The sequence below is a fragment of the Vicugna pacos genome, chromosome 26, assembly GCF_048564905.1.
Source record: "Vicugna pacos chromosome 26, VicPac4, whole genome shotgun sequence".
NCBI lineage: Eukaryota > Metazoa > Chordata > Mammalia > Artiodactyla > Camelidae > Vicugna > Vicugna pacos.
Window position 1 is genome coordinate 16,775,058 of NC_133012.1, and position 25,659 is coordinate 16,800,716.

At 61.8% G+C, this 25,659-nt stretch overlaps 2 protein-coding genes across 2 annotated transcripts in view; one reads left to right on the top strand and one right to left on the bottom strand.

Annotated features, from left to right (window-relative positions):
• The window catches only part of LOC140689400 (uncharacterized), a 106,362-nt gene that overhangs the window by 31,623 nt on the left and 49,080 nt on the right, over positions 1-25,659 (bottom strand). Inside the window, exons 5-9 of the mRNA XM_072950118.1 lie at positions 24,503-24,622; positions 23,943-24,069; positions 3,638-3,834; positions 3,288-3,407; positions 2,728-2,854 (exon numbers count right to left, since the gene is read on the bottom strand). Of these exons, the coding sequence (XP_072806219.1) occupies positions 2,728-2,854; positions 3,288-3,407; positions 3,638-3,834; positions 23,943-24,069; positions 24,503-24,622 (691 nt within the window). The remainder of the gene's footprint in view (positions 1-2,727; positions 2,855-3,287; positions 3,408-3,637; positions 3,835-23,942; positions 24,070-24,502; positions 24,623-25,659) is intronic.
• LOC140689562 (uncharacterized) lies at positions 7,491-10,940 on the top strand. Its single transcript, XM_072950604.1, has 3 exons — positions 7,491-7,898; positions 8,315-8,600; positions 8,906-10,940. Exons 1-3 carry the CDS (start codon positions 7,764-7,766, stop codon positions 10,696-10,698), a joined length of 2,214 nt encoding a protein of 737 aa, XP_072806705.1. The 5' UTR covers positions 7,491-7,763; the 3' UTR covers positions 10,699-10,940.

The following is a 25,659-nucleotide window of genomic DNA, read 5'->3' on the forward strand; positions in this document are numbered from 1 at the left end:
GGATAAATTCAAGTTAGGCCTCAGCTGCTGAAACACCCATTATTTCAAGGCTGGTTACCTTGGTGACCCAGGTGGTGAGGACGTGGTGGGAGGAGGGGGTGGAGAGGCCAGGCAGGGGGCCACCGGCTCAGAGGACAGGCTGACCCTCAGACCTAGACATGACCCTGGTCACACACTGAGCCTTGAATTTCATCACAGACTGACCTCGGGTCCTGACACAGGGTGCCTGGCCCTTATCACAGACGAGCCCTGTTCCTGGTCCCAGACCGCCACCTGAGCTTGGCCGCGCAACCACCACGGAGGGACACTCAGCGAGTGGTGACTGCTACTTCTGTTATCATTGCTGTGCCGTTAACGTGCGTCCCACTCACAGCTGACACCTAACGAATGTCATTCAGACTAGCGTAACCGCAATGGGGGACTGTTCGCAAGGACTCCTGGGGCCCACAGTGCTCGGCAGAGGCTCGCAGGACCCCCTCTGCTGGGTGGCCACAGGGCTCCTGGGCTGGGTGGGCTGTGAGGGGGCAGCAGAGGAGTGGGCAAGGCTGGGGGGTGGGCTGCCCCTCCAGGCCCAGAAGGAAGCAGCCATTCTCCCCCGGCTCAACGCCCCCTCTGTCTGGAAGCCTCACTTTCATCTCATTACCTGATAAACTGAGCAAATGAACGGCAGCCAGGCAGCCTTGGCCACCCAGGAGACAGGGCACACGGTCAGGGGGCTCCCAGCCTCCTTCCCACCCTGGCGCCCCAGCCTGCAGGCTATGGCCTCTCTGGCCCACGGGGCCTCAGTCGGCCGGGATGAGGGCCCTGGGAGAGGCCCGCATCCTGCTAGGCCTTCCTGCTTCCTGGGCAGAGCTCTCCCCAGCCCAGCAGGTGAGGCAGCAGAGGCAGTGGGTCCGCCCCTGTCCATTCCTGCCCTGTCCTCGCCCACCAGGCCGGTTCCCCAGGCATCCAGGCCGTACTCCACGACCTGTGAAGTTAGGGCGTGTCCTGGGGCATGGAGTTCCTCCTCAGCCCAGTACATGGATGTGCAAATGAGGACCACAGGGGACAGGACAGCTCTCTGAATTCCCCCACCCAGTCCCCAGTCCCCTCCACCCTAGCCCCCATGGGTCCTGACTTGGGCCATCTGTCCAGAGGCAGGCAAACGCAGAGAAGACTACCATGAGAGGGAGAGGGATACAGAGCTAAGAGGCCAGGAGAGCAGGAGAGCAGCTGCAGAGGTGCAGCCAGGCAGGGACAGAGGTGGAGGACAGGGGACAGTTGCTCAGGCCCAACAAACACTTCCCACTTGAGCCTGCACATTCCTGGGCCTGCACACTGCTGGGCCTGCACAAACCTGGGCCTGCACGAACCTGGGACTCTTGACAGCCGTGCCTGCCCTCTCCTAGGCATTCACACTCCTGGAACTGCACACTCATTGGCCTGCACCCACCTGGAGCTGCACAATCATGAGCCTGCACATACTTGGGCCTGCACCCTGCTGGGCCTGCACATTTCTGGGCCTGCCTTCTCCTGGGCCCGCACAATCCCTCATCTGCACACTCCTGGGCCGCACGCTCCTGGGCTTTTCCTCGCCTGGGCCTGCCCCCAGTTCGGCCCGCCCTCTCCTGGACCTGCACACTCTTGGGCCTGCACACTCCTCGGCCTGCCCTCTCCTGGGCCTGCACTCTCCTTGGCCTGCACACTCCTGGGCTTGCACACTCCTGGACCTGCACACTACTGGGCCTGCTGAATCCTGTGTCTGCCCACTCCTGCGTCTGCACACTCGTGTGCCTCCTCCCTCCTGTGCCTGAACACTCCTAGGCATGCACACACCTGGGCCTGCCCTCTCTTGGCCCTGCACTCTCCTTGGCCTGCACACTCCTGGCCTGTTCCCTCCTGCGCCTGAACACCCTTAGGCCTCCCCTACCTGGTTCTGCACACTCCTGGGTTGCACACTCCTGGGCCTGCTCCCACCTATGCCTGCACACTCCTAGGCCTGTTGCCACGTGTGCCGGCACACTCCTGGGACTGCACACTCCTGGGCCTGCCATGGCCTGGGCCTGCACCCTCCACTCTCTGCACACTCCTGGGACTGCTCAGGCCTGAGCCTGTACACTCCTGGGCCTGCACACTTCTGTCTCTGCACACTCTGGTGTCTGCACACTCCTGGACATGCACACTCCTGGGCCTGTACACTCCTAGGCCTGCCCTGGCCTGGGCCTGCACCCTACTGAGCCTGCACACTCCTCTGTATGCACACTCCTGGGCCTGCACACTACTGGGCCTGCACACTCCTGGGCCTCCTCCCACCTATGCCTGCACACTCCTAGGCCTGTTCCCACCTGTGCCAGCAATCTCCTGGGCCTACACACTCCTGCACCTGCACAGTCCTGTGTCTGCACAACCCTGGGCAAGCACACTCTGGGCCTGCACACCCCTGGCCATGCCCTATCCCGGGCCAGCCCCCACTTCGCCCGACCCTCTCATGGACCTGCACACTCCAGGGTCTGCTCACATCTGTCCCTGCACACTCCTGGGCCGGCCCTCTCCAGTGTCTCCACACTCCTGGGCCCGCACACTCCTGGGCCTGCATACTCCTGGACCTGCCCTGTCCCTGGCACCAGCCTCCTTCACCCCAACGGTGCCACTCACACGGCTGTGGCGTCTAGCCAGGAGCCCCCAACCGAAACCCCTCCCGAGGGACCCCCTTGCCGGTCCCCAGGGAAGCAGCGGGGCTCCTCTTACCTGCGAGGCGGAGACGTAGTCCAGCTGCAGCCTGACGTCCAGCTGCCGGGCGTGCAGGGCCAGCGTGCATGAGGACAGCAGGATGGCCGTGATCGGCTGGAAGCTGCCCCCGGAGCCACTACCGCCCCTTGGGGAAGAGGAGGAGGAAAATCCACGTCAGTGCCAAGAACACAGGACCCGTCCACAGAGGGCCCCTCAGGTGTGACAACCCCAGAGGCGCCCGCAGCCGACCTGGGCTGAGAGCCACTTCTCTCGCGGAAGCTCAAGGACCTATGCTGAGCCTCCCTCTCCCTCCCTAAAGAGGGAAAACCCAGAGGTTTTCTAACTTTGCACTCACTGTCCATGTATCAGCCATGTCTAGTTTACCTCCCCAGCACGGCAGACCCCCTCCCTGCCTTCCCCACCCCCTGCAGGCGGCTCTCGGGGGCTGGGGGGGGCGCCCTTCCTCCCTGAGGCCAGCCCTGCTGGGGCAGCAGGTGTAATAGAAAAGACCAGATCTGACTGCCTATTAGATCTGTTCTTTTTCCTTTAACCCTCTGCTGTTTTCCAGGCTGTCTTACCAGCTCTGCACCTTTTGGAAATCAATGTTGCCTTCAGCCTGAAATTGACAGAAGAGCCTGTTCTCAAGGCTCTCAGCCTTCAGGATAAAACCTCTTTTGCTCTCCCATACACACAAGCAGCTGCAGAACAGAAAGTAACATTTGTTTTGTTAGAGGTTTTACAGGGGCCCCATGAGCTGACCCACAACTGCAAAAACAAAGAATTCCTGCACCAAGGACTTTGCACCAACCACCCACAACCCCTCTCCTTTTTAGCGTAAAAGGAGCCTGAATTCTCACTCGGAGAAGGTGGCTCTCCAGGACATTAGCCTGCCATCTTCTCGGTCAGCTGGCTTTCCAAATCAACTCACTATTCTTTACCCCGACACCGCGTCTCCCGATTTCTTGGCCTGTCGTGCGACTTGCGGAATGAGTGTGGACTTGGAAACACAGGGAAGGAAAGCCAAGTCAGGACTCTCACCCTCCGCCTCTGCTCAGAATACCACCAACGGGTTGCTGGGACAGTGGACGGAAAACTGAGGCTGCAACACGACCATGAGCACTGGGCCTGGGTGGGAGAGATGGCGGGTGCTGTCCGAAGCGCACCCGGCCTCCTTCCGAGTCACATCACACCCACGTCCCCAGACCCAGGGAGGCCTGGAGCCCCACACAGCAGAGCGCCTCCAAACCTGCAGATGCCCAGTGACCGGTCCACTGTGCACCCTCTGGCGCCCTCCTCCCCGCTCCTCCTCCTTCTGCCCCGCTGGCTCAGCCCTGGTCCCACCACATCCTCACCCAGGGCCAGCACTGCTGCAGGAACACCCTCGGCAGGCCGCCCAGCCTCACGCCCTCAGGTCCGCACACCTGGTTGGTGCAGCTCTGCCCCTTTCCAGCCCTCACCACCGACTCTCCAACCGCCTGCTCTCCCGCCCTCCGCCCCCAGTCCTACAGAGCGCCTCCTCTGGTCACGGCATCCTGCCCTCCAGGGTCGACAGGGCCTGCACAATCCTGGGCCTGCACACAACTGGGCCTGCACACTCCTGGACCTGCGCACTCCTGGACCTACGCACACCTGGGCCTGCAGGAACCTGGGCCTGTACACTCCCGGGCCCGTTCCGTATTGTATCTGCACACTTCTGGGCCTGCACGCTCCTGGACCTGCGCACACCTGGGCCTGCACGAACTTTGGCCTGTACACTCCTGTATCTGCTCACTCTTGTGACTGCATACTCCTGGGCCTGTACAACCCTGGGCCTTCTCTCTCCTGGGCCTGCCCCAGTTCGGCCGGCACTCTCCTGGAGCTGCACACTCCTGGGCCTGACCTATCGTACGCCTGCACAGTCCTGGATCTGCACACTTCTGGACCTGCTCCCTCCTGTGCCATCACCCTTCTGGGACTGCACACTTGTGCGCCTGCACACCCCTGTGCCTGACACACCTGGGCCTGCACGCTTCTCGGCCTGCACACTCCTCTTGTCTGCACACTCCTGGGCCTCACCTATCCTACGCCTGCACAGTCCTGGATCTGCACACTTCTGGGCCTGCTCCCTCCTGTGCCATCACACTTCTGGGACTGCACACTTGTGCGCCTGCACACTCCTGTGCCTGACACACCTGGGCCTGTACGCTCCTGGGCCTGTACACTCCTGGGCCAGCCCTGGCCTGGGCCTGAATACTAATGGGCCTGCACACTCCTGGGACTGTACCCTCCTGGGCCAGCACACTCCTCTGTCTGCACACTCCTGGGCCTGCACAACCCAGAGCCTGCGCACACCTGGGCTGAACACTCCTGTGCCAGTACACTCGTGTGCCTGCTCCCTCCCGTGTCTGCACATTCCTGGGCCTGTACAGTCCTGGGTCTGCACACTCTTTGGCCTGCACACTCCTTGGCCTGTTCCGTATTGTGTCTGCACACTACTGGGTCGGCACACCCTAGAGCCTGCACACTCCTGGACTTGTACACTCCTGGGCCTGCCCTGGCCTGGGCCTGCACACTAATAGGCCTGACACTCCTGGGAATGCACACTCCTGGGCCTGCACACTCCTCTGTCTGCACACTCCTGGGCCTGCCCCATTTGGCCCTGCCCTCTCCTGTGACGGCCCTCACCTGTCCTGCACACACCTGGGCCTGAACACTACAGGCCCTGCACACATCTGGCCCTCTACCCTCCAGGGCCTGCCTTCTACTGGGACCGAACAATCCCTCGTCTGCACACTCCTGGGGCCTGCACGCTCCTGGGCCTTTCCGTGCCTGGGCCTGCCCCCAATTCGGCTGGCCCTCTCCTGGACCTGCACACTCTTGGGCCTGCACACTCCTGGGACTGCACACTCCTGGGACTGCACTCTCCTTGGCCTGCACACTCTTGGGCCTTCTTCCTCCCGTGCCTGCACACTCATAGGCCTGTTCCAACCTGTGCCGGCACACCTCTGGGTCTGCACACTACTGTGATGCATACTCCTGGGCCTGCACACTCCTGGACTTGTACACTCCTGGGCCTGCCCACTAATGGGCCTGCACACTCCTGGAAATGTACCATCCTGGGCCTGCACACTCCTCTGTCTGCACACTCCTAGGCCTGCACACTCCTGGGCCTGCACATCCCAGAGCCTGCACACACCTGGGCCTCTACACTCCTGGGCCAGTACACTCGAGTACCTGCTCTACCCCGTGTTTGCACACCCCTGAGACTGCACAGTCCCAGGTCTGCACACTCTTTGGCCTGCACACTCCTAGGCCTGTTCCGTCTTGTGTCTGCAGACCTCTGGGGCTGCACACTCCAGGGCCTACACACACCTGGGCCTGCACGAATCTGGGCCTGTTCACTCCTGGGCCTGCACACTCCTGTCTCTGCACACTCCTGGCCTTGGATACTCCTGGGACAGTACACTCCTGGGACTGACCTGCCCTGGGCCTGCACTCTCCTGGCCCTGGACAAGCTTCTGTCTGCACACACCTGGGGCTGCACACTCCTGGGCCTGCACACTCCTGGGCCTGCCCTCTCCTGGGCCTACACTCTCCTTGGCCTGCACACTCCTGGGCCTGCTCCCTCCTGTGCCGGCACACTCCTGGGCCTACTCCCACTTGTGCCTGCACACTCCTAGGCCTGTTCCCACCTGTGCCGGCACACTCCTGGGACTACACACTCCTATGTCTGCACACCCCTGGGCCTGCACACTCCTGGACCTGTACACTCTTGGGCCTGCACAATAATGGGCCTGCACACTCCTGGAAATGCACCCTCCTGGGCCTGCACACTCCTCTGTCTGCACACTACTAGGCCTGCACACTCCAGGGCCTGCTGACTTCTGTGTCTGCACACTCTTGGGCCTGCCTTCTCCTGGGCCCGCACAATCCCTCGTCTGCACACTCCTGGGCCTGTACGTTCCTGGGCCTTTCCTCGCCTGGGCCGCCCCCAATTAGACCCGCCCTCTCCTTGACCTGCACACTCCTGGGCCTGCACACTCCTGGGCCTGCACACTCCTGGGCATGCCCTCTCTTCGGCCTGTACACTCCTGGACCTGCACACTCCTGGACTTGTACACACCTGGGCCTGCCCTGGCCTGGGCCTGCACACTAATGGGCCTGAACACTCCTGTGCCTGCACACTCCTGGGCCTTTCCTTGCCTGCACCTGCCCCCAATTTGGCAGAACCCGGTCCCAGTATCCATCCAACCTGCAGGGGACTGTGTGGGAATCACACAAGGATGTGTGACCAGAAGGCAAAAAAAAAGCAGGGAGCCACTGTGGGGCAGCGCACCCTAGAGGCCTAGATGGGGCACTGGGCCTGAATCTGACATGACAGAACGACCTAGGAGGTCGCATGCCAGAATGGACGATATCAGAGTTGTGTTTAATTTCAACCCGCCGACAGGGAGCTGGGAAGCAGGCGGCAAGGAGGGTGACTTTCCCCAGATCCCAGGGCAGACCCCGGCCTGTGTGGGGTGTGCCCTGCTCCCCACAAGCCCTCTGTGGGGCCCTTCCTTTGCTGAGTCTGTGCATGAGCTCCCTGTGATGCCAGCCCGCAGAGGTGACAGGTGCAGTAGGTGTTTGTGGTTCTAGAGACATGATGGCTTTCCTAGGAAGCAGGGTCCTGAATGATCCCCACTGGGCCAATGGGGGATTGGGGAGACCCTGAGAAGCAGGTGGCTTGTCCAGGGTGACAGCACTGCTGGCGGGGGAGCCGGGTCTGAACCCAGCTGTGTCGTCAGAGCTGTGACCCTGGCTGCATCCAGGCCTCCCCAGGGCAATAGGAGGGGCCGAGTTGGTGTCACTGGGTGGACATGGCATGGGGTGGGAAGTGAGCCATCAGCAGCCCAGAGAGGCCCTTGGGGAGCTTTGTGTAAGGAGGAAGCTTGGGGAAGGGGACCCCAGGAAGTGACCTCACTTCCCTGGCAACAGAGCCCAACAGAACTTGGGACCCAGGTCACCAGGCACCCGCTGTGTAGAGAAGGACACTTCTCAACTGACTTGGCTGGTGAACTCAGCTCAGCTCAGACATGTTTTGTTGCATCCCAAGATCCCGAGGTCGCGGCCCCCGGAAAGCCCGCAGCAACGGCCTTTGCCAACAGTGCCGACAGTGGGTCGGGTCTCACCCCAGGCGCCTCTGGCCTTTTGGCCAGAGGGACCGAAAGGTAACACAGGGAGGCCCAGGGCAGGCCCGCCCAGGCCGGGTCACCATTCAGACCCCACCCGGGTGGCCCCACGGCCCCTTCCTGACTGGTGGCGGTGGGGCAGTCATGTTGGGGGGGGGTCCTGCCTCAAGCAAGAGCAGGCTGAGGAAGGGTCAGAGGCCTGGGGGGCCGATCACGTCCCCAGCCTGGGTCCAAGTGGGCTGGCTGGGATGTGGAGAACCGGGGCAGGGCCCTGCTGCCCGAGGTGGCGCCCATGCCCTAGGGTGTGTCTCTTGCCTCCCGGGTGACTGAGATGACCAAGGTCCCAGTCGGATCTGGCAGCAGAGGGTCGAGTGGGGCAGAAGCAGGAGTGGTCCTGGCCGGGCAGGGCTCTGAGACCTCCGGACCGGGCCGGCTGCCGGTCACTGTCATTGCAGAGCCAGACACCGCAGGATCCGGGGAACCAGGACACTCATGCCACCTCTCCAAGTGAGGGGCTGGTGTGCCACACTGTGGAAGGCCAGCACAGGCTCCAGAAGAGTCTGGGTATGAAGGGCTCCCCACCACCACGGCCTCCTGCCCAGACATCGCCCAGGTCTCTCCCCAGGATCTTGCCCAGGGCTGAGGGGCAGCTCAGCACCCCCGGCTCTGACCTGGAGCACCGTGCCCACCTCCTGGGGATTCAGGTAGAGGACCAGGAGCCCCCCGAAGCAGAGCCCAAAGGTGAGAAGGGCGGGGCCGGTGTGGGTGTGTAGGTGAGGGAGGGCGGAGGGCTGGGCCACACAGGGAGGCATCCCCAAAGTCTGTAGTTGGGACCAGAGCAAAGACTGGCCTCAGACCACCTGTCTGGAAGAATTCAGTCACAGAACAAGTGCCTGTGGGCACTTGCTCAGTGGGAGCTGCCTGCAAAGCTCTGGGAAGATTTCTGTCCTTGAAAAGGCACGTGGAAAGGGAGGCATGTGGGTACCTTTTTCCAGGTTGTGCCTGAGCAGAACCACTAGACTTAAAGCTCTCTCCACGTCCAACAGTTACAGGTCCAGAGCAGGCAGAGGCAGGGGAAGACGCCAGAAAACAAAAACAGGACCACCAGGGTCCAGCACGAGACCGCGAACACCCTCCAGCTGCTCCTGCTGAACATGAAGATCCTGCTGCTCCAGCTGCATATGAAGAGCCTGCCGCTCCTGCTGATCTTGCCACTCCCGAAGAGCCTGCAGCTCCTACTGATCTTGCCGCTCCTGAACAGCCTGCAGCTCCTGAAGAGCCCGCCGCTCCTGAAGCGCCTGCCATTCCTGCTGATCTAGCTGCTCCTGAAGAGCCTGCTGCTCCTGCTCATCTAGCCGCTCCTGAACAGCCTGCAGCTCCTGAAAAGCCTGCAGCTCCTGAAGAGCCTGCCGCTCCTGCTGATCTTGCCACTCCTGAAGAGCCTGCTGCTCCTGCTGCTCTAGCCGCTCCTGAAGAGCCCGCCACTCCTGAAGAACCTGCCGCTCCTGCTGATCTAGCCGCTCCTGAAGAGCCCGCCATTCCTGCTGATCAAGCCGCTCCTGAAGAGCCTGCCGCTTCTGCTGATCTAGCCGCTCCTGAAGAGCCTGCCGCTCCTGAAGAGCCCGCCGATCCTGAAGAGCCTGCTGTTCCTGCTGATCTAGCCGCTCCTGAAGCGCCTGCCATTCCTGCTGATCTAGCCACTCCTGAAGAGCCCGCTGCTCCTGCTAATCTAGCCGCTCCTGAACAGCCTGCAGCTCCTGAAGAGCCTGCCGCTCCTGCTGATCTTGCCACTCCTGAAGAGCCTGCCGCTCCTGCTGCTCTAGCCGCTCCTGAAGAGCCCGCCACTCCTGAAGAACCTGCCGCTCCTGCTGATCTAGCCGCTCCTGAAGAGCCTGCCGCTCCTGCTGATCTTGCCACTCCTGAAGACCCTGCAGCTCCTGCTGATCTTGCCACTCCTGAAGAGCCTGCAGCTCCTGCTGATCTTGCCGCTCCTGAAGAGCCCGCTACTCCTGAAGAGCCCGCCGCTCCTGCTGATCTTGCCACTCCTGAAGAGCCTGCAGCTCCTGCTGATCTTGCCGCTCCTGAACAGCCTGCAGCTACTGAAGAGCCCGACGCTCCTGAAGAACCTGCCGCTCCTGCAGATCTAGCCGCTCCTGAAGAGCCCGCCATTCCTGCTGATCTAGCCGCTCCTGAAGCGCCTGCCGCTCCTGCTGATCTAGCCACTCCAGAAGAGCCCGCTGCTCCTGATCATCTAGCCGCTCCAGAACAGCCTGCAGCTCTTGAAAAGCCTGCAGCTCCTGAAGAGCCTGCCGCTCCTGCTGCTCTAGCCGCTCCTGAAGAGCCCGCTGCTCCTGCTGATCTAGCCGCTCCTGAAGAGCCCGCCGCTCCTGAAGAGCCCGCCGGTCCTGCTGATCTAGCCGCTCCTGAAGAGCCTGAAGCTCCTGAAGAGCCTGCCGCTCCTGCTGATCTTGCCACCCCTGAAGAGCCTGCAGCTCCTGCTGATCTTGCCGCTCCTGAAGAGCCCGCCGCTCCTGAAGAACCTGCCGTTCCTGCTGATCTAGCCGCTCCTGAAGAGCCTGCCGCTCCTGCTGATCTTGCTGCTCCTGAAAAGCCTGCAGATCCTGCACCTGCACCTGCGCCGCTGGGCAGTGGAGAACCATTTCGGGCATCATCACCCCTTAGGGCTGAGCCCCCTCTGCCCCCTCCTACACCTTCTCCAAAATCCCAACATGTATCCCCTCCCCTACCCGAAGTTGACTTCCCTACCCCTGAATTTGCTTTTGTTTTCTTCTTCTTTAGTTTAGTTTATTTGTTTTACATCATTTATGGCATTCTATAATTTTCCATTTCCCACTTCCTTTAATAAAATACAGATTTTTTCCCTTTTAAACTGCATTTCAGGAACATTAAGTGCATTCCCATGCTGTCCGACCATCACTACCATGTAGTTTTATGCTATTTATGCCCGTGAAGTACATCCCACCACGGCCTCAAACCCCTCATCTGAGGACGGACTGATGCCTGAAATGGTGGGAGATGACAGGTGTGGGCACGTTGCTGGGATCAGAGTTGATCCCAGGGAACCCACTGTATTGATGGGCAGCAGGTTCAGTGTCCAGGTGCTCTGTTCCGGGGAGGGCGGCTAGAGATGTGCAGAGTCCCCTCCCAGCGGTCCCCGTGCCTGTGTTGGGAACTGACCATCAAGGGGGGCCTGGTGAATGAACCGGACGCTAGAAAGGGACACCCCTAACTCCCCCAATTTGGAAGGCGGGGCTCCTTCTCCCTGCTGAGTGATGTGGCAACTGAGAATATCACACCCCCCACGCCCTAGCAGAAACTTCTCCTCTCACAGAGCCCACCCTCCCATGGGTCCCACTTTCCCCTGAACCCAGAGGCAGAGCCCCTCTGCCAGACAAGGGATGGGTAGGAGGGGTGGCTGCAACCTTACGGGAGTGGGCGTGCACCGTGCTTGACCCCTGAGCTCCCAGCTGTGCAGCAGAGGCCCAGGGAGGACTTGCCAGGGAGGGCCGCAGGGCAGGGGCAGGGCTGAGTTCTGCATGAATCCTGACTATGCGGGGGCCGAGGGACCTGGTTTTGAGCCACGTCCTGGGTCTGGGCACGATGCCTTGTGATCCCACAAGGGAGACCTCTCTGCTCTCATTGTTCAGATGGGAAGACTTGAGCCTGCCCACCTGAAGCGACGCCCTGCTTCCCCAATTGGGGAGGAGGCTGAGTTGGACTGGGCCCCACAATCTTCAAGGAAGATTGCTCTCCCCAAGGTTGGCTCTCTGGGTATAAACCTGGGCAAGGGAGTCCTGACTACCCCCTGCGCCTGCTCTGTGCTGGTAACCTCAGTACACAGAAGCCTTGAGTCTCAGTCCACCCAGGAACCAAACGTTCACCCGCCTACAGCAGAGACAACTGAGGCTCAAAGAGGAAGGTCTGCCCTGGAGATGGTGTGGAGGCCCAAGTCTCAGAAGACAGGTGAAGCCAGGGTCTCAAGGATACTGCACAAACAGGACTTCACTCTGAACTGGGAATGTTGTGGAAAGACCCTGGGGGCCAGGGTGGAGGAGATGGGAAGCAGACCAGAGCCCGGGGGAAGGCAGGGAGCCCCAGGAATGCCTCCATGCCCTCGGCACAGGGCAGGGGAGCAGCTCTGAAGATATGACAGCCGAGGCTGCCCAGGGGGCCTTCATCACTACCACTTTGCTCGGATGACCTCAACAGCCCCATGACCACACCCATTTGACAGATGCAGACAGACACCAAGTTAGCCACCAGGCTGACAAGGAGAGGAGCTGGGATCAAATCCAGGATCAGATTCCAAGTGCTCCGCTCGCTGGCCCCAGACTAAGCCTGCCTGCCAAAACCGACCCCAGGGCCTCCCGCCTGGCACTCTATATATACCTCAGTGGGCTCCCCTGCTGAGCCATCCCATCCCATCCCATCACACTGAGACAAAAGCACAGAGGCCTGGGGTCCAGGAGACAGGACTGGTAGCAGGGCCAGGGTGGGCACGTTCTGCCCACCCCCCTTTGCTGCCCCAGCCCAGGTGTCAAGTGGAAGCCTGACTGACGTGGAAACTGGCAGTGGGTGGGAGAGACAGGATGCCCCTTAGTTTCCCTGGCAACTGCTGCAGAACTGAGTCTTTCAGGATAAATTCAAGTTAGGCCTCAGCTGCTGAAACACCCATTATTTCAAGGCTGGTTACCTTGGTGACCCAGGTGGTGAGGACGTGGTGGGAGGAGGGGGTGGAGAGGCCAGGCAGGGGGCCACCGGCTCAGAGGACAGGCTGACCCTCAGACCTAGACATGACCCTGGTCACACACTGAGCCTTGAATTTCATCACAGACTGACCTCGGGTCCTGACACAGGGTGCCTGGCCCTTATCACAGACGAGCCCTGTTCCTGGTCCCAGACCGCCACCTGAGCTTGGCCGCGCAACCACCACGGAGGGACACTCAGCGAGTGGTGACTGCTACTTCTGTTATCATTGCTGTGCCGTTAACGTGCGTCCCACTCACAGCTGACACCTAACGAATGTCATTCAGACTAGCGTAACCGCAATGGGGGACTGTTCGCAAGGACTCCTGGGGCCCACAGTGCTCGGCAGAGGCTCGCAGGACCCCCTCTGCTGGGTGGCCACAGGGCTCCTGGGCTGGGTGGGCTGTGAGGGGGCAGCAGAGGAGTGGGCAAGGCTGGGGGGTGGGCTGCCCCTCCAGGCCCAGAAGGAAGCAGCCATTCTCCCCCGGCTCAACGCCCCCTCTGTCTGGAAGCCTCACTTTCATCTCATTACCTGATAAACTGAGCAAATGAACGGCAGCCAGGCAGCCTTGGCCACCCAGGAGACAGGGCACACGGTCAGGGGGCTCCCAGCCTCCTTCCCACCCTGGCGCCCCAGCCTGCAGGCTATGGCCTCTCTGGCCCACGGGGCCTCAGTCGGCCGGGATGAGGGCCCTGGGAGAGGCCCGCATCCTGCTAGGCCTTCCTGCTTCCTGGGCAGAGCTCTCCCCAGCCCAGCAGGTGAGGCAGCAGAGGCAGTGGGTCCGCCCCTGTCCATTCCTGCCCTGTCCTCGCCCACCAGGCCGGTTCCCCAGGCATCCAGGCCGTACTCCACGACCTGTGAAGTTAGGGCGTGTCCTGGGGCATGGAGTTCCTCCTCAGCCCAGTACATGGATGTGCAAATGAGGACCACAGGGGACAGGACAGCTCTCTGAATTCCCCCACCCAGTCCCCAGTCCCCTCCACCCTAGCCCCCATGGGTCCTGACTTGGGCCATCTGTCCAGAGGCAGGCAAACGCAGAGAAGACTACCATGAGAGGGAGAGGGATACAGAGCTAAGAGGCCAGGAGAGCAGGAGAGCAGCTGCAGAGGTGCAGCCAGGCAGGGACAGAGGTGGAGGACAGGGGACAGTTGCTCAGGCCCAACAAACACTTCCCACTTGAGCCTGCACATTCCTGGGCCTGCACACTGCTGGGCCTGCACAAACCTGGGCCTGCACGAACCTGGGACTCTTGACAGCCGTGCCTGCCCTCTCCTAGGCATTCACACTCCTGGAACTGCACACTCATTGGCCTGCACCCACCTGGAGCTGCACAATCATGAGCCTGCACATACTTGGGCCTGCACCCTGCTGGGCCTGCACATTTCTGGGCCTGCCTTCTCCTGGGCCCGCACAATCCCTCATCTGCACACTCCTGGGCCTGGACATTCCTGGGCCTGCAGAGTACTGGGCCTGTATACCCCTGGGCCTGCACACTCCTGTCTCTGCACACTCCGGGTTCTGCACACTCCTCGGTCTGTATACTCCTGGGCCTGTACACACCTGGGCCTGCACACTCCTCTGTCTGCACACTCCTGGGCCAGCACACCCATGGAACTGCACACTCTGGTGTCTTCACACTCCTGGGCCTGCACGCTCCTGGGCCTTTCCTCACCTGGGCCTGCCCCCAGTTCGGCCCGCCCTCTCCTGGACCTGCACACTCTTGGGCCTGCACACTCCTGGGCCTGCACACTCCTGTCTCTGCACACTCCGGGGTCTGCACACTCCTCGGTCTGTATACTCCTGGGCCTGTACACTCATGGGCCTGCCGTGGCCTTGGCCTGCACGCTCCTGGTCCTGCACACACCTCTGTCTGCACACTCCTGGGCCTGCATACCCCTGCATCTTCACACTCCTGGGCCTGCACAACCCAGAGCCTGCACAGATCGGGGCCTCTACACACCTGGGCCAGTACACACGTGTGCTTGCTCCCCCCCGTGTCTGCAAACTCCTGGGACTGCACATTCCTGGGTCTGCACACACCTTGGCCTGCACACTCATGGGCCTGTTCCGTCTTGTGTCTGCATACCTCTGGGCCTGCACACTCCAGGGCCTGCACACACCTGGGCCTGCACGAACCTGGGCCTCTTGACTCCTGGGCCTGCCCTTTCCTAGGCCTGCCCACTCCTGTGCCTACACATTCCTGGGCCTGCACACTCCTGGACCTGTACACTCCTGGGCGTGCCCTGGCATGGGCCTGCACACTAATGGGCCTGCACTCTCCAGGGACTGCACCCTCCTGGGCCTGCACACTCCTCTGTCTGCACACTCCTGGGCCTGCCCCAAATTGCCCTGCCCTCTCCTGTGACGGCCCTCACAAGTCCTGCACACTCCTAGGCCTGCACACTCGTGTACCTCCTCCCTCCTGTGCCTGCACACTCCTGGCCATGTACACTCATGGGCCTGCCCTCTGCATGGCGTGCACGGTCCTAGGACTCCCCATTCCTGCGCCTGGACACCCTTGGGCCTGCCCTCTCCTGGGCCTGCACACTCTGGGGCCTGCCCTCACCTGGTTCTGCACACTACTGGGACTGTACACCCCTGGACCTGTACACTGCTGTGCCTTCCCTGGTCTGGGCCTTCCCTGGCCTGGGCCTGAAAACTACTGGGCCTGAAAACTGCTGGAACTGCACACTCATTGGCCTGCAAACTCCAGGACCTGCACAACCTTGGGCTTGAACACACCTGGGCCTGTATACTCCTGGGCCTGCACACTCCTGTCTCTGCACACTGTGGTGTTTGCACACGCCTGGGCCTGCACGAACGTGGGCCTGTACACTCCTGGGCCTGCACACACCTGAGTCTGCACACTCCGGGGTCTGCACACTCCTCGGTCTGTATACTCCTGGGTTGTACACTCCTGGGCCTGACCTGGCCTGGGCCTGCACGCTCCTGGGCCTGCACACTCCTCTGTCTGCACACTTCTGGGCATGCACAACCCTAGACCCTATACTCCTGGGCCTGCGCATCCCAGAGCCTGAACACACCTGGGCCTCTATACTCCTGGGCCACTACTCTCATGTGCCTGCTCCGCCCCGTGTCTACACACTCCTGGCACTGCACAGTCCTGGACCTGCACACTCCTGGGCCTGCCCTGGCCTGGGCCTGCACACTAATGGGCCTACACACACCTAGGAATGCACCCTCCTGGGCCTGCACACTCCTCTGTCTGCACACTCGTGGGCCTTCCCTGGTCTGGGCCTTCCCTGGCCTGGGCCTGCAAACTACTGGGCCTGCAAACTCCTGGAACTGCACACTCATTGGCCTGCACACTCCAGGACCTGCACAATCTTGGGCTTGAACACACCTAGGCCTGTATACTCCTGGACCTGCACACTCCTGTCTTGCACACTCTGGTGTTTGCACACGCCTGGGCCTGCACGAACTTTGGCCTGTACACACCTGGGCCTGCACACTCCTGTATCTGCTCACTTCTGAGACTGCATACACCTGGGCATGCCCTGGCCTGGGCCTGCACACTAATGGTGCTACACCCACCTAGGAATGCACACTCATGGGCCTGCACACTCCTGGGCCTGCCGACTCCTGAGCCTGCATTCTCCTGGTCCTTTCCTCGCCTGGGCCACCACCTATTAGGCCCGCCCTCTCTTTGACGTGCACACGCCTGGGCCTGCTCACTCCTCTGTCTGCACACCCCTGCGCCTTGACACCCCTGGACCTGCACACTCCGGGGCCTGCGCATCCCATGGCCTGCACACACCTGGGCCTCTACACTCCTGGGCCAGTACAGTCATGTGCCTGTTCCGCCCCGTGTCTGCACACTCTTGGGACCGCACAGTCCTGGCTATGCACACTCCTTGGCCTGCAGACTCCTAGGCCTGTTCGACTTCTGTCTGCACACCTCTGGGCCTGCACACTACAGGGCCTGCACATACCTGGGCCTGCACGAACCTGGGCCTCTTCACTGCTGGTCCTGCCCTCTCCTAGGCCTGCACACTCCTGGAACTGTACACTCATGGGCCTGCACACTCCTGGACCTGAACAATCTTGAGCCTGCACAATCCTGGGCCTGTACGCTCCTGGGCCTGCACACTCCTGTGCCTGCCCTCTCTTGGCCCTGCACTCTCCTTGGCCTGCACACTCCTGGCCTGTTCCCTCCTGTGCCGGCACACTCCTGGGACTGCACACTCCTGGGCCTGCCCTGGCCTGGGCCTGCACCCTCCTCTGTCTGCACACTCCTGGGACTGCACAGCCCTGAGCCTGTACACTCCTGGACCTGCACACTTCTGTCTCTGCACACTCTGGTGTCTGCACACTCCTGGACATGCACACTCCTGGGCCTGTACACTCCTAGGCCTGCCTTATCCTGGCCCTGGACACTCTTCTGTCTGCACACTCCTGGGGCTGCACACTCTTGGGCCTGCACACTCCTGGACCTGTACAATCCTGGGCCTTCCCTGGTCTGGGTCTTCCCTGGCCTGGTCCTGCACACTAATGGGCCTGAACACTCCTGGTCCTGTACACACCTCGGCCTGCACCCTACTGGTCCTGCACACTCCTCTGTTTGCACACACATGGAACTGCACACCCCTTGGCCTGCACACTCCCAGACCTGCACAATCTTGAGCCTGCACAATCCTGGGCCTGTACACTCCTGGGCCTACACACCCCCAGGCCTGCACACTGCTGGGCCTGCACACTCCTGAGCCTCCCTTCTCCTGGGCCTGCACAATCCCTCATCTGCACACTCCTAGGCCTGCACACCCTTGGGCCTGCACACTCCTGGGCCTGCACACTCCTGTCTCTGCACACTCCGGGGACTGCACAGTCCTCGGTCTGTATACTCCTGGGCCTGTACACTCCTGGGCCTGCCGTGGCCTGGGCCTGCACACTCCTCAGCCTGCACACTCCTCTGTCTGCACACTCCTGGGCCTGCACACACCTGGGCAGGCACACTCCAGGGCCCTCTGACACCTGTGCCTGCACACTCTTGGGCCTGTCTTCTCCTGGGCCCGCATGAACCTGGGCCTCTTCACTGCTGGTCCTGCCCTCTCCTAAGCCTGCACACTCCTGGAACTGCACACTCATGGGCCTGCAGACTCCTGGACCTGCACAATCTTGAGCCTGCACCATCCTGGGCCTGTACGCTCCTGGGCCTGCACACTCCTGTGCCTGCCCTCTCTTGGCCCTGCACTCTCCTGTGCCTGCACACTCCTGGGCCTGCTCCCACCTATGCCTGCACCCTCCTAGGCCTGTTCCCACGTGTGCCGGCACACTCCTGGGACTGCACACTCCTGGGCCTGCACACTCCTGTGCCTGCCCTCTCTTGGCCCTGCACTCTCCTTGGCCTGCACACTCCTGGCCTGTTCCCTCCTGTGCCTGCACACTCCTGGGCCTGCTCCCACCTATGCCTGCACACTCCTAGGCCTGTTCCCACGTGTGCCGGCACACTCCTGGGACTGCACACTCCTGGGCCTGCCCTGGCCTGGGCCTGCACCCTCCTCTGTCTGCACACTCCTGGGACTGCACAGCCCTGAGCCTGTACACTCCTGGACCTGCACACTTCTGTCTCTGCACACTCTGGTGTCTGCACACTCCTGGGCCTGTACACTCCTAGGCCTGCCCTATCCTGGCCCTGGACACTCTTCTGTCTGCACACTCCTGGGGCTGCACACTCCTGGGCCTGCACACCCCTGGGCATGCCCTCTCCTGGGCCTGCAAACTCCTGGGCCTGCACACTCCTCTGTCTGCACACTCCGGGGCCTTCCCTCTCCTGGGCCTGCCCCCAGTTCGGCCGGCACTCTCCTGGAGCTGCACACTCCTGGGCCTGACCTATCGTACGCCTGCACAGTCCTGGATCTGCACACTTCTGGACCTGCTCCCTCCTGTGCCATCACCCTTCTGGAACTGCACATTGGGCGCCTGCACACTCCTGTGCCTGACACACCTGGGCCTGCACGCTCCTCGGCCTGCACACTCCTCTTGTCTGCACACTCCTCTTGTCTGCACACTCCTGGGCCTGTTCCGTCTTGTGTCTTCACACCTCTCGGCCTGCGCACTCCAGGGCCTGAACACACCTGGGCCTGCACGAACCTGGGCCTGTTCACTCCTGGGCCTGCCCTCTCCTTGGCCGGCACGAACCTGGGCCTAAACACCCCTGGGCCTGCCCTGGCCTGGGCCTGCACACTAATGGGGCTGCACACACCTAGGAATGCACCCACCTGGGCCTACACACTCTTCTGTCTGTACACTCCTGGGCCTGCACACTCCTGGGCATGCACACTCCTCTGTCTGCACACTCCTCGGCCTACACACTCCTAGGCCTGCACACTCCTGGGCCTGCTGACCCCTGTGTCTGCACACTCTTGGGCCTGCACACACCTGGACCTGTACCATCCTGGGCCTTCCCTGGACTGGGTCTTCCCTGGCCTGGGCCTGCACACTACTGGGCCCGCACACTTCTGCAACTGCACACTCATCGGCCTGCAAAGGCACGACCTGCACAATATTGGGCCTGAACACACATAGGCCTTTATCCTCCTGGATCTGCACACTCCTGGGCCTGCACACTGCTGGACCTGCACAGCACTGGGCCTAAACACACCTGGGCCTGCACACTCCTTCTCTGCACACTCCTATCTCTGCACACTCTGGTGTCTACACACTCCAGGGCCTGCACGAACCTAGGCCTGCTCCCTCCTGTGCCTGCATACTCCTGGGCCTGCTCCCACCTGTGCCTGCACACTCCTAGCCCTGTTCCCACCTGTGCTGGCACATTCCTGGGACTGCACACTTCTGTGCCTGCACACTTTTGGGCCTGCACACCCCTGGGCCTGCACACTCCTGGACCTGTACACTCCTGGGCCTTCCCTGGTCTGGGCATTCCCTGGCCTGGGCCTGCAAACTCCTGGGCCTATACACTCCTGGGCCTGCACACTCCTGTACCTGTACACACCTGGGCCTGCCCTGGCCTGGGACTGCACACTAATGGGGCTGCACACACCTAGGAATGCACCCCCCTGGGCCTGCACACTCCTCTGTCTGCACACTCCTGGGCCTGCATAACCCTGGATCTGCACACTCCTGGGCCTGCGCATCCCAGAGCATGCACAGATCTGGGCCTCTACACACCTGGGCCAGTACACACGTGTGCTTGCTCCCCCCCGTGTCTGCAAACTCCTGGGACTGCACATTCCTGGGTCTGCAACACCTTGGCTTGCACACTCATGGGCCTGTTCCGTCTTGTGTCTGCATACCTGTGGGCCTGCACACCCCAGGGCCTGCACACACCTGGGCCTGCACGAACGTGGGCCTCTTGAATCCTGGGCCTGCCCTTTCCTAGGCCTGCCCACACCTGTGCCTACACATTCCTGGGCCTGCACACTCCTGGACCTGTACACTCCTGGGCGTACCCTGGCATGCGCCTGCACACTAATGGGCCTGCACTCTCCAGGGACTGCACCCTCCTGGGCCTGCACACTCCTCTGTCTGCACACTCCTGGGCCTGCCCCAAATTGCCCTGCCCTCTCCTGTGACGGCCCTCACAAGTCCTGCACACTCCTAGGCCTGCACACTCGTGTACCTCCTCCCTCCTGTGCCTGCACACTCCTGGCCATGTACACTCATGGGCCTGCCCTCTGCATGGCGTGCACGGTCCTAGGACTCCCCATTCCTGCGCCTAGACACCCTAGGGCCTGCCCTCTCCTGGGCCTGCACACTCTGGGGCCTGCCCTCACCTGGTTCTGCACACTACTGGGACTGTACACCCCTGGACCTGTACACTGCTGTGCCTTCCCTGGTCTGAGTCTTCCCTGGCCTGGGCCTGAAAACTACTGGGCCTGAAAACTGCTGGAACTGCACACTCATTGGCCTGTAAACTCCAGGACCTGCACAACCTTGGGCTTGAACACACCTGGGCCTGTATACTCCTGGGCCTGCACACTCCTGTCTCTGCCCACTGTGGTGTTAGCACACGCCTGGGCCTGCAAGAACGTGGGCCTGTACACTCCTGGGCCTGCACACACCTGAGTCTGCACACTCCGGGGTCTGCACACTCCTCGGTCTGTATACTCCTGGGTTGTACACTCCTGGGCCTGACCTGGCCTGGGCCTGCACGCTCCTGGGCCTGCACACTCCTCTGTCTGCACACTTCTGGGCATGCACAACCCTAGACCCTACACTCCTGGGCCTGCGCATCCCAGAGCCTGAACACACCTGGGCCTCTATACTCCTGGGCCACTACTCTCATGTGCCTGCTCCGCCCCGTGTCTACACACTCCTGGCACTGCACAGTCCTGGACCTGCACACTCCTGGGCCTGCCCTGGCCTGGGCCTGCACACTAATGGGCCTACACACACCTAGGAATGCACCCTCCTGGGCCTGCACATTCCTCTGTCTGCACACTCGTGGGCCTTCCCTGGTCTGGGCCTTCCCTGGCCTGGGCCTGCAAACTATTGGGCCTGCAAACTCCTGGAACTGCACACTCATTGGCCTGCACACTCCAGGACCTGCACAATCTTGGGCTTGAACACACCTAGGCCTGTATACTCCTGGACCTGCACACTCCTGTCTCTGCACACTCTGGAGTTTGCACACGCCTGGGCCTGCACGAACCTGGGCCTGTACACACCTGAGCCTGCACACTCCTTTATCTGCTCACTCCTGAGACTGCATACACCTGGGCCTGCACATTCCTGTATCTGCTCACTCCTGAGACTGCATACTCCTGGGCCTGCAAACTCCTGGGCATGTACAATCCTGGGCCTGCACACTCCTGGACCTGTACACTCCTGGGCCTGCCCTGGCCTGGGCCTGCACACTAATGGGGCTGCACACACCTAGGAATGCACCCTCCTGGGCCTACACACTCCTCTGTGTGCACACTCCTGAGCCTGCACACCCCTGGGCCTGCACACTCCTCTGTCTGCACATTCCTCGGCCTACACACTCCTAGGCCTGCACACTCCAGGGCCTGCTGACTCCTGTGTCTGCACACTCTTGGGCCTGCACACTCCTGGACCTGTACAATCCTGGGCCTTCCCTGGTCTGGGTCTTCCCTGGCCTGGGCCTGCACACTACTGGGCCCGCACACTTCTGCAACTTCACACTCATCGGCCTGCACAGTACACGACCTGCACAATATTGGGCCTGAACACAACTAGGCCTGTATCCTCCTGGATCTGCACACTCCTGGGCCTGCACACTCCTCTGTCTGCACACTCCTGGGCCTTCACACACCTGGACCCGCACACTCCTGGGCCTGCGCATCCCAGAGCCTGCACACACCTGGGCCTCTACACTCCTGGGCCAGTACAGTCGTGTGCCTGTTCCGCCCCGTGTCTGCACACTCTTGGGACCGCACAGTCCTGGCTATGCACACTCCTTGGCCTGCAGACTCCTAGGCCTGTTCGACTTCTGTCTGCACACCTCTGGGCCTGCACACTACAGTGCCTGCACATACCTGGGCCTGCACGAACCTGGGCCTCTTCACTGCAGGTCCTGCCCTCTCCTAGGCCTGCACACTCCTGGAACTGCACACTCATGGGCCTGCCGTCTCCTGGGCCTGCACACCCCTGTCTCTGCACACTCCGGGGACTGCACACTCCTCGCTCTGTATACTCCTGGGCCTTTACACTCCTGGGCCTGCCGTGGCCTGGGCCTGCACGCTCCTGGGCCTGCACTCTCCTCTGTCTGCACACTCCTGGGCCTTCACACCCCTGGACCTGCACACTCCTGGGCCTGCGCATCCCAGAGCCTGCACACACTTTAGCCTCTACACTCCTGGGCCAGTACATTCGTGTGACTCCTCCGCCCCGTGTCTGCACACTCCTGGGACTGCACAGTCCTGGCTATGCACACTTCTTGGCCTGCAGACTCCTGGGGTTGTTCGACTTGTGTCTGCACACCTCTGGGCCTGCACACTCCAGGACCTGCAAATCCTGGGCCTGCACACAACTGGGCCTGCACACTACTGGGACTCCACACTCTCTGTCTGCACTCTCCTGGGCCTGCACACACCTGGGCCAGCACACTCCAGGGCCTGCTGACTCCTGTGTCTGCACACTCTTGGGCCTGCCTTCTCCTGGGCCCGCACAATCCCTCGTCTGCACACTCCTGGGCCGCACGCTCCTGGGCTTTTCCTCGCCTGGGCCTGCCCCCAGTTCGGCCCGCCCTCTCCTGGACCTGCACACTCTTGGGCCTGCACACTCCTCGGCCTGCCCTCTCCTGGGCCTGCACTCTCCTTGGCCTGCACACTCCTGGGCTTGCACACTCCTGGACCTGCACACTACTGGGCCTGCTGAATCCTGTGTCTGCCCACTCCTGCGTCTGCACACTCGTGTGCCTCCTCCCTCCTGTGCCTGAACACTCCTAGGCATGCACACACCTGGGCCTGCCCTCTCTTGGCCCTGCACTCTCCTTGGCCTGCACACTCCTGGCCTGTTCCCTCCTGCGCCTGAACACCCTTAGGCCTCCCCTACCTGGTTCTGCACACTCCTGGGTTGCACACTCCTGGGCCTGCTCCCACCTATGCCTGCACACTCCTAGGCCTGTTGCCACGTGTGCCGGCACACTCCTGGGACTGCACACTCCTGGGCCTGCCATGGCCTGGGCCTGCACCCTCCACTCTCTGCACACTCCTGGGACTGCTCAGGCCTGAGCCTGTACACTCCTGGGCCTGCACACTTCTGTCTCTGCACACTCTGGTGTCTGCACACTCCTGGACATGCACACTCCTGGGCCTGTACACTCCTAGGCCTGCCCTGGCCTGGGCCTGCACCCTACTGAGCCTGCACACTCCTCTGTATGCACACTCCTGGGCCTGCACACTACTGGGCCTGCACACTCCTGGGCCTCCTCCCACCTATGCCTGCACACTCCTAGGCCTGTTCCCACCTGTGCCAGCAATCTCCTGGGCCTACACACTCCTGCACCTGCACAGTCCTGTGTCTGCACAACCCTGGGCAAGCACACTCTGGGCCTGCACACCCCTGGCCATGCCCTATCCCGGGCCAGCCCCCACTTCGCCCGACCCTCTCATGGACCTGCACACTCCAGGGTCTGCTCACATCTGTCCCTGCACACTCCTGGGCCGGCCCTCTCCAGTGTCTCCACACTCCTGGGCCCGCACACTCCTGGGCCTGCATACTCCTGGACCTGCCCTGTCCCTGGCACCAGCCTCCTTCACCCCAACGGTGCCACTCACACGGCTGTGGCGTCTAGCCAGGAGCCCCCAACCGAAACCCCTCCCGAGGGACCCCCTTGCCGGTCCCCAGGGAAGCAGCGGGGCTCCTCTTACCTGCGAGGCGGAGACGTAGTCCAGCTGCAGCCTGACGTCCAGCTGCCGGGCGTGCAGGGCCAGCGTGCATGAGGACAGCAGGATGGCCGTGATCGGCTGGAAGCTGCCCCCGGAGCCACTACCGCCCCTTGGGGAAGAGGAGGAGGAAAATCCACGTCAGTGCCAAGAACACAGGACCCGTCCACAGAGGGCCCCTCAGGTGTGACAACCCCAGAGGCGCCCGCAGCCGACCTGGGCTGAGAGCCACTTCTCTCGCGGAAGCTCAAGGACCTATGCTGAGCCTCCCTCTCCCTCCCTAAAGAGGGAAAACCCAGAGGTTTTCTAACTTTGCACTCACTGTCCATGTATCAGCCATGTCTAGTTTACCTCCCCAGCACGGCAGACCCCCTCCCTGCCTTCCCCACCCCCTGCAGGCGGCTCTCGGGGGCTGGGGGGGGCGCCCTTCCTCCCTGAGGCCAGCCCTGCTGGGGCAGCAGGTGTAATAGAAAAGACCAGATCTGACTGCCTATTAGATCTGTTCTTTTTCCTTTAACCCTCTGCTGTTTTCCAGGCTGTCTTACCAGCTCTGCACCTTTTGGAAATCAATGTTGCCTTCAGCCTGAAATTGACAGAAGAGCCTGTTCTCAAGGCTCTCAGCCTTCAGGATAAAACCTCTTTTGCTCTCCCATACACACAAGCAGCTGCAGAACAGAAAGTAACATTTGTTTTGTTAGAGGTTTTACAGGGGCCCCATGAGCTGACCCACAACTGCAAAAACAAAGAATTCCTGCACCAAGGACTTTGCACCAACCACCCACAACCCCTCTCCTTTTTAGCGTAAAAGGAGCCTGAATTCTCACTCGGAGAAGGTGGCTCTCCAGGACATTAGCCTGCCATCTTCTCGGTCAGCTGGCTTTCCAAATCAACTCACTATTCTTTACCCCGACACCGCGTCTCCCGATTTCTTGGCCTGTCGTGCGACTTGCGGAATGAGTGTGGACTTGGAAACACAGGGAAGGAAAGCCAAGTCAGGACTCTCACCCTCCGCCTCTGCTCAGAATACCACCAACGGGTTGCTGGGACAGTGGACGGAAAACTGAGGCTGCAACACGACCATGAGCACTGGGCCTGGGTGGGAGAGATGGCGGGTGCTGTCCGAAGCGCACCCGGCCTCCTTCCGAGTCACATCACACCCACGTCCCCAGACCCAGGGAGGCCTGGAGCCCCACACAGCAGAGCGCCTCCAAACCTGCAGATGCCCAGTGACCGGTCCACTGTGCACCCTCTGGCGCCCTCCTCCCCGCTCCTCCTCCTTCTGCCCCGCTGGCTCAGCCCTGGTCCCACCACATCCTCACCCAGGGCCAGCACTGCTGCAGGAACACCCTCGGCAGGCCGCCCAGCCTCACGCCCTCAGGTCCGCACACCTGGTTGGTGCAGCTCTGCCCCTTTCCAGCCCTCACCACCGACTCTCCAACCGCCTGCTCTCCCGCCCTCCGCCCCCAGTCCTACAGAGCGCCTCCTCTGGTCACGGCATCCTGCCCTCCAGGGTCGACAGGGCCTGCACAATCCTGGGCCTGCACACAACTGGGCCTGCACACTCCTGGACCTGCGCACTCCTGGACCTACGCACACCTGGGCCTGCAGGAACCTGGGCCTGTACACTCCCGGGCCCGTTCCGTATTGTATCTGCACACTTCTGGGCCTGCACGCTCCTGGACCTGCGCACACCTGGGCCTGC

Excerpts from the sequence above, each read along its gene's own strand:
- LOC140689562 (XM_072950604.1), top strand. The coding sequence starts at position 7,764 with ATGTTTTGTTGCATCCCAAGATCCCGAGGTCGCGGCCCCCGGAAAGCC. Across the intron at positions 7,899-8,314 it reads TTGGCCAGAGGGACCGAAAG|AGCCAGACACCGCAGGATCC; the intron begins GTAACACAGGGA and ends CTGTCATTGCAG. Across the intron at positions 8,601-8,905 it reads CCCCGAAGCAGAGCCCAAAG|TTACAGGTCCAGAGCAGGCA; the intron begins GTGAGAAGGGCG and ends CACGTCCAACAG.